General features: G+C 36.4%; 2 protein-coding genes and 1 long non-coding RNA gene across 3 annotated transcripts; 2 read left to right on the forward strand and 1 right to left on the reverse strand.

Moving 5' to 3' along the window:
* Window positions 1–1,801: 1,801 nt before the first annotated feature.
* Window positions 1,802–3,815, forward strand: LOC117214842. Its single transcript, XM_033461210.1, has 5 exons — window positions 1,802–2,201; window positions 2,277–2,376; window positions 2,460–2,561; window positions 2,985–3,140; window positions 3,570–3,815. Exons 1-5 carry the CDS (start codon window positions 1,810–1,812, stop codon window positions 3,627–3,629), a joined length of 810 nt encoding a protein of 269 aa, XP_033317101.1. The 5' UTR covers window positions 1,802–1,809; the 3' UTR covers window positions 3,630–3,815.
* On the reverse strand, window positions 2,007–3,184 carry LOC117214845. The gene is made up of 4 exons (XR_004488950.1): window positions 3,062–3,184; window positions 2,698–2,771; window positions 2,220–2,541; window positions 2,007–2,146 (listed from the first exon to the last, which is right to left on the reverse strand). It is a non-coding gene; the product is annotated as an uncharacterized LOC117214845 (long non-coding RNA).
* Window positions 3,816–4,506: 691 nt separating the features above from the next.
* On the forward strand, window positions 4,507–6,862 carry LOC117214835. The gene is made up of 6 exons (XM_033461202.1): window positions 4,507–4,809; window positions 4,881–5,287; window positions 5,374–5,473; window positions 5,537–5,638; window positions 6,001–6,156; window positions 6,608–6,862. Exons 1-6 carry the CDS (start codon window positions 4,507–4,509, stop codon window positions 6,671–6,673), a joined length of 1,134 nt encoding a protein of 377 aa, XP_033317093.1. The 3' UTR covers window positions 6,674–6,862.
* Window positions 6,863–8,539: the final 1,677 nt, after the last annotated feature.

An 8,539-nucleotide genomic window follows, 5' to 3' on the forward strand; every position in this document is an offset into this window, starting at 1 on the left:
GAACACAAATTTTATTTATTACACTACAGCATGTGTGGTATGGAATTCTCAACTTTAATTACTAAAGTATAAGACACATATTCTGTCCTATTATCATAGCCTTATTAATATTAGCCTATGGACGTTCGTGCCATTTCATATTCGTATTTTTTATTTTCACAATTTTTACAAATATCGATATTGAGCAAATCCTGATTTTATCCAAATTATACCAATTAATATTATCGATATAAAATTTTAATCACATCGAAGACACGATGTGCAAGGAGTCTAATAAATGAAGCACATAAATTCGTTAAAAAAAAGTGATTGGATGATCGGAGGAATAAAAATGTATGCAATTTACCATCAGATGCAAGAAGTATTGTTATTAACGCTATCCTTTGCTTGCAGGAAGTTATCATGGCATCGAACCCCATAGTCAGTATGAAATCTATAACAAAAAACAGGATTCTATTAAATTTACAGCTTTGACGATAACAATTATACAAATACATAAAAATAAAAATATCGCTAATCCAAACCTAACACTAAATATGGATATCATATTCAAGCGATTGCCATATCGTCATCTAATCTTCTCCGATTAACAGGTTAATTAAGAATAATAAATAAATAACGAATTGATATAATTTCACTTCGTGTCCAAAGCTTTTCCCTTCTGTACCCCTTTGCGAACAATGATATAAGGCGAGTTGGAGAAGATGTATCCTAAATACAAAATATGTACTCAAGATTAGAAATCATAAGAAGATAGTCACTAACGAAGTTCGTAATCAGTTATATTAATGAAAATATACATTAAAATTTTAATTTTCTTTTTTAATGCGTCGATTTGTTGCGTCTATGGTAATGAACAGGTTTAGTTGTAGATGCAATCACAAAACACTTGTTTTTCACAGCAATATCATTAAAAAGAATCAATTCGTTCAGTATCATTTACAAAAAAAAAACACAAATCGATATAATTTTTAGATGCTCAGATAGAGAATTTTTCTGTTTTACATTTAGTTTTCCACGAAGCGAATACTCCTGCACAAGATACTGAATATATGGCTTACATATGCAAACTTGTATTTTCAAAGACAAATTTGATAGATGAATATTGCTCCGTGTATGTAATTACTTCCCTTTGTCTAGTAGTATGCACGTGCCAATGCATAATACAATCAATAATCACCATCCAGTCATCTAAGAACGCAAGAACTAACTGTTTTCCAATAAACGCGTCTTCCTACATATTATGTGTATCACTTATTAATTCGCACGTGCATACAAGACAACGCTGCACCGGAAAAACCGTGCTTTTATAGGTACTTTCAAAGAAAACTAATAACTTCCTGGCAGCCAAGAATTTACTCGTCTCTTCCTAGTGTGTGAATTGAAACGTGTTTAATCGAATTCATTAGACGTAGGGGGTTCGTTGAGATTATGTCGAAACAAATAACACCGGAAGATGTAATCCAGTTTACCCGGCTCAGTGTAGCTTTAAGCTTTTGTTGGCCATCTGCTGACAACAGCGGTAGTTACAAAATAGCACAAATCTGTATTGTCATCAACGCTTTCCTGATCCTCCTGCCTTCGTTGTACTCCATTTATTTGTATTTAGTCGATATAAGTTTTCACTTGGAGGCTCTCTTCAAATGTATCAACTTAACGATATACACCACGCAACTTATTATTCAAACTGGTATATGTTGGATAAAGCGCGACAAGCTGCAAGTAAGTTCGACCCTTACGTCCCTTCGTCAATTAATTCGCGTCGAAATCATTGATGTTCAAAATATGTTGTAGCGTATAATTGATGAGATGGTGAAGTGCGTTAACGAGGCGCAGAATTTCGAAAGAGATATTTTCATGGCACATATAGTAAAATACAATATTATTTACGTTGGTTACGTAGTCGCTATATATGCGACCCTGACCTTTTTTATATTTGGACCTCTAGTCTTACCGATTCCAACCCTAGTGGAAGTGGAGTATCCGTTTCAAGTGAATTATACGCCAGTAAATTTTATCATCTACTTGCATCACAGCAGCGCGTGCCTCGCTGTTACTGCACATTTATGCATAGGTGTGTTTGGTGCGCTTTTAATGTGGTTCGCTGCCGTAAGATTCGAATGTTTAGTCGTGGAAATTCAGAAAACTACGAACATTCGTATGTTAGTTGTTTGTATTAAAAAACAATTACACTTAAGAAGGTAAGAAGAATATTTTACCATGTGTGATTTAACAGAGACATTTGTGTTCGTTATAAACAGTTTCCCTGTATCTAGGTACGCCGAGGAAGTGGTTGGTTGCTTTCGCTTCATAATACTTTATGTGTTGGGAATGACAACGTTTACTATAACTCTATGTGGGATTTTATTGATAGTGGTATGTGGATCTTTTGGTATTTTCTGTTCGGTATAATGAATCGGTGATACAATTTCGTAGAATTTAAATTAGGACATTTACAGGATTCACCAGTAACTACGAAAGTGGAGCTCCTCGACGCTAGTGCTTTCTGTCTCTTACTCACTTTCATGTATGCGTGGCCAGCTGATTATTTACAAGATGCCGTAAGTATTTGTGTGCGATAATTGTATGACAAGTAGCAAAGAAAAAGTTTATGAAACGAATAAAAGCATCTCGTACGTGAATTTTTGCGTTAAGAAATATATTTCCAAATTTAATAACATATCGATACAAACTCACTCTGAGATGCAATCTGCTACGAAATTGTACTCCGTCTTCTTTGCACTCGAAATTGTAACTAACGATCTTCGAACCTGGAAACATATAGAAACGTATTTTTTTCTACGGATAAATAGTAAGTAAACGTCCACTTATCATGGCGTCGTGGACATTCGATTGATTACAATCTTACGACAAGAAACGTCAGTTGCAAAAATACTTACAATACCAAACAAATTATGTTTTGTTATGTATAATTACGTATTTCGTTATGTACATAATTACGTATAATATTGTCTAATTTTTAGAGCGTTAACGTTTCCAGAAGCGTATACTATATGGAATGGTACAAACAACCACTAGAAATGCAAAAGGACATACTCACCGCATTGGTCCATCAGAAACCAGTGACACTTTCTGTCGGTTGCTTTGTGCCAGAGCTTAATTTACGTTTTTATTGTTCGGTAAGGAAAATCAATATCTCCAATGTCAATCATGATGGTGAATAGATTATCGAAATTTATGTACTATCATTCGTTTTGACAGTGTATATATTTACACATTTTCGTGCATTCTTACTTGTTGCGTATTTACATACACCCGTTATAAGTATGTAATGAGTCTGAAGGCAAGAAACTGGGAAATGAATAAATTATCCTGTTAATCAGGTCGTAACTGAGTAAAAAAAGTCTACGGTCGTGGAATTAAAACATAATGATGAAGGTTAATAGGAAGAAATATGAAGAAAGCTCGCGGAAAAATATAGAGAATATTAAATGAAGATATTATGTTCAAGAGATTAGCAATGTCAGTGACACGTTATCTAGTTTCCCCTGATTAACAGGTTAATTACGAATAATACGTATATAAATAACGGGTTGATATCATTTCAGTTCGTGTCCAACGCCTTCTCCTTTTGTACTGCTTTGCGTACCATGGTACAAGACCACTAGTATATCCTAAATACGTAATATGTAGTGAAGACTAGAATATGATAAAAGGATACTCATAAAGAAAGAAATTCCAAACTAGTTGTTTCAATGAAAATATACATTAAAACTCATTATTTTCAGGATGCATGCGCACGAAGAAAACCGTTAATATTACTGTAATATAATTTTGGATATTATAACAGCCACGTTACTTACATTACGCTTTTTGATAGTGTTCTAATTACCCGTTGTGTAGGGTTACGGGTTGTCCATTATTTCTTCCATAGATGGTATTGAACAGACAGAGGACCGCGTCAAATGTCTTCGCGTTGACTACGCTTGTAATCACAAATCACCCGTTTTTTACAACGATGTCATGAGAAATCATCCAGACTCATCCTCAAAGAAATATAAGTCGATACAGCTACTAGATGTTTAGATGGGAAACTTTGTTATTATTTTAGTCTTAGCTATACATATCGCCCAAGATACTAAATATATGGCATCGTGCACATATGCCACGTTGCATTTTCGAAGAAGGTTCTGCAACTTGAATATTGCCGGCTGTACGTAATAACGTGCCTTTGTGCCTCTCTAGTAACCAGAAACGTGCAAATGCATAATGCAATTAATAATTCTTACCATCGAAGCACCTAACAGTAGTATAAGAACTCCGTGCTTTCCAATAAACACGAGTTGTTCCTGCGTATTTTCAGTATCATTTATTGATTCGCACCTGCATACAAGGTAATGTTGTACCAGTAAGGGTATGATTACGTAGTTACGTTCAAAGAAAAGTAATAACTACCTGGCTCCCAAGAACCTGGACATACCTTCCTACTGTGCGAATTGAAACGTGTTTAGTCCGATTCATTAGATGTAAAAGTTTGTTGAGATTATGTCGAAACAAATAACACCGGAAGATGTAATCCAGTTTACTCGGCGCAGTGTAGCTTTAAGCTTTTGTTGGCCATCTGCTGACAACAGCGGCAGAAGCCGCGGCAGTTACAAAATTGCACAAATTTGTATTGTCATCAACGCTTTTCTGATTCTTGTGCCTTCGTTGTACTCGATTTATTTGTACCTAGACGATATAAGTTTTTACTTGGACGCTCTCTTCAAATGTATCACCTTAACGATATACACCACGCAACTAGTTGTTCAGACTTGTATATGTTGGAAGAAGCGCGACTCGCTGCAAGTAAGTTCAACCTCGCGTCCCTTCAGCAATTAATTCGCGTCGGAAGCATTGATGTTTGAAACATGTTGTAGCGTATAATTGGAGAGATGGTGAAATGTGTGAACGAGGCGCAGCAGTTCGAAAGAGAAATTTTCATCGCACATATAGTAAAATGCAACGTCCTTTATAGTGCTTATGTAGTGGCTGTTTATACGTCGCTAACCTTTTTTATGTTTGGGCCTTTGGTCTTACCGATTCCAACCCTGGTCAATGTAGAATATCCGTTTGAAGTTAATTATACACCAGTAAATATTATCATCTACTTACATCACAGCAGCGTATGCCTCACCGTCACTGCACACTTATGCATAGGCGTAGTTGGTGCGCTCTTAATGTGGTTCGCCGCTGCAAGATTCGAATGTTTAGTCATGGAAATTGAGAAAATTACGAATATTCGTATGTTGATCGTTTGTATTAAGAAAGAATTATTTTTAAGAAGGTAAAGATAATGTTTTATGTTGTTTGATGTAAGTTAGTCTTTGATGTAAGTTTGTCTTCGTTTTTAAGTAATTTATCTCTGTCTAGATACGCGGAGGAAGTGGTCGGTTGTTTTCGCTTTATAGTACTTTATGTCTTGGGAATGACAACGTTTACCATAGCTCTGTGTGGGATTTTGATGATAATGGTATGTGAATCTTCTGGTGTTTTGTGTATAGTATAAGGAATCGGTGATTCAATTTGTAAACAGGATTCTCCAATAACTACGAAAATGGAGCTCGTTAACTCTAGTGCCTTCTGTCTCATCCTCACATTCATGTATGCGTGGCCAGCTGATTATTTGCAAGACGCTGTAAGTATCTGTATGTGATTATTGTAAGGATAGTAACTGTAAAAAGTTTCATGCATCAGATAAAAACATCCCGTGAATATTTTCGAATTATTCGATAACACATCGACACAGACTTATTGTCAAACCCAGGCCGAATCGAAATGGAACTTCTCGTCCTCCTCACCGGAAATTATTTCCAACTGTCGTCGGACTTTAAAACACATAGACTTCCATATAATAAATACGCAATAAAATATCCATCGTCGAAGCTGTTCGATTGATTACAATGTTGCGTCAAGATATTTCTATCTTGTACATAATTCCTTGCGTTATAAATTAAATTATATTTTTGTCGCGTATAATTAATCTTGCATAATTTTCAGAGTGTGAACGTCTCGCAAAGCGTATACGACATAGACTGGTACGAACAGTCTTCAGAAGTGCGAAAGCACATGCTCAACGTGTTGGTTCATCAAAAACCGGTAACACTTTCTGTCGGTTGTTTTATGCCGGAACTTAATTTGCGTTTCTTTTGTTCGGTAAGAGAAATCAATGTCTCTTTTGTCAATTATAATAGTCAATAGACTATCGATATTTACGTAATGTTTTGTCAGTGTATATATTTTTATATTTCTTTACATTCTTATTCTCTGCTTGGATATAAATATATAATATGCACTGGTCCGCAGAGAAGAAACTGTGAAGGGAACGAATTAACCTGTTAATCAGGTAGTCATTGAATAGAAGACTCCTACGATCATAATATTAAAGCTTACTAAATTCATCTTATTCGGTTTTCGACACTGCAAATGTAAACGTCGTATATGTAATTAGAGTTTGACGGAAAGCATGCAAAAATATATAGAGCCCTAAATAAAGGTATTATGTTTGAGGGATTACCAATTCGAATAACGATTACAATACCTTTCTCTGATTAACAGGTTAATTACGAATGTTATATATATAAATAACAAGTTGATGTCATTTCAGTTCGTGTCCAACGCCCTCTCCTTCTGTACAGCTTTGCGTGCCATGGTACAAGACGAGTCGATATAAGTGCGTCCTAATAACATAATACGTAATCAAGATTAGCAGTCACAATATAGTAATCACGAATCAAGTTTATAACTAATTGTATCAGTGACAATATACATTAAACGTAATTTTCCTTTTTTTATAATACATACGAACGTGTATGAATCGTTAGTATGCACAGTGGTTGTCACATATAGCAAAATGTCACATGCCTTACCGTTTTTACATAATTATTTAGTTCGAGTAAAACATAGTTGTTCGATACGCTTTTGCGATTTTTTTACGCTCCAATTTCTAGTCTTACCGATCCCAGGTATGGTGAAGGTAAAAAGCCTTAGACAGTTTTTTCATTTCTTAAATAATTCTGTCTAAATAACCTCGAAATTAGGATGCGAAAATAAGTGGTCGTTAAATATTTACTGCTTCCCGGACTATGCCGACTTTATCATCTTTGCCTTGTGTTCACCGTAAAAAATGCAGAGGGCGTAAGAAACACTGCGATTTTTGTGCACGTCGGTATTTCAGAACCTGAGACAGGAAGTCTGTACGTACGTGCGACAAAACTGCGAGTTCCTAATGTCAAACAGGCAAAATGTACATGACTACTGGTGGAAATAAAATTAAATTGAAAAAGGTAAGAAACATACTTGTTATCATACGTTCGATGCTTTAGTACGTGTACGTTGTACCAGGTGACGCTAGTCGGATGATCAGTGGATCGTTGAACGAAGCGCAGAAGCGGGTATTATTTCTGATAGTTGTTCCTCGTTCAATGCTGACGATGACCGATTTCGTCGGTAACGTGGTACGATGTTACATAAACATCAAACGGCGGTGCTTACGTAATTGGAGGTTTAAGGCACCGGGAGAGGTGCGCATAACGCAACGAATAAACCGTTCGTCGTAAGCGAAATATTTACACGCTCATGTAACCAACCTCTTACGCGCGCGAATGGCTGTACCGACCCTCTCCTATATGTATAATGCGACGCTACAAGGTAAGAAGACCCGTTTCGTAACGTGCCGTGAACGTTTCAAAGTCAGCGATTCCGTTCCTCTCGCACATCATGTTTGATTACCAACGAAAGCCAAACAAAAATAAGGATACACGTTGGCCAATGAGCTTGTTCGTTTATCAAGAACCGCGAATTTTCTCAAACGTAATACCTGAAAGTAGATTAGGGATTTTAATAGCCGCGTCTTCGTTCGAATTTACATAACGTTCGGATAATTTCTATTCGTTCCTCGAATACTCGGGAAAAGTCTACCAATTATAACTCCGTCTAAGATTAAGAAATTCCTTTAGGTCCTATAAGTATTCCGATATGTTAATTTTAACCTATTAAATCGATCATAATGTGATCGAAGAAACGTAACTTTTATTTTAATTTTCAACGAGCATCATATTCCAATAATAGCAATTACTCGCTAAAAATTGTAACGCATCGAAATTATGTTATTAGATAGTTAGATCATAGATGTCCCCTATAGCGGTTAGCAGGCGGGGAAAACAGAGCGCGCGAAACGCGAGGTCAACTTTTACCCCACGAATTGTGCAACAGTCAGCCGCACCATGACCAGTTTCGTTTATTTTCTTCACGTAACCCAGATACACACCGGCTATCGACGAATATCCTGAATATCGACAATTTGTAACACTTCTCTCTCCCTTCTCGCGCCTTGTAATCAGCAGCGTTTACGTAATGTCAGTAATATAACCAAATGTATGTAACGCTTGCATAAGGTAAACCCCTACCCTGCCTACGCGCCGACTGACGGCGCACAGCCACGGCATAATCTATTGTTTGGCAATAGTTATAGTTCGTTGTGTAACGGACTAGTTAATGGAGACGATCGATAGGTAACGCGGCGCTGCGTTCTCCGATT

This window comes from Bombus bifarius, unplaced genomic scaffold, assembly GCF_011952205.1.
Source record: "Bombus bifarius isolate JDL3187 unplaced genomic scaffold, Bbif_JDL3187 scf7180000009243, whole genome shotgun sequence".
In the NCBI taxonomy this organism is placed as follows: domain Eukaryota; kingdom Metazoa; phylum Arthropoda; class Insecta; order Hymenoptera; family Apidae; genus Bombus; species Bombus bifarius.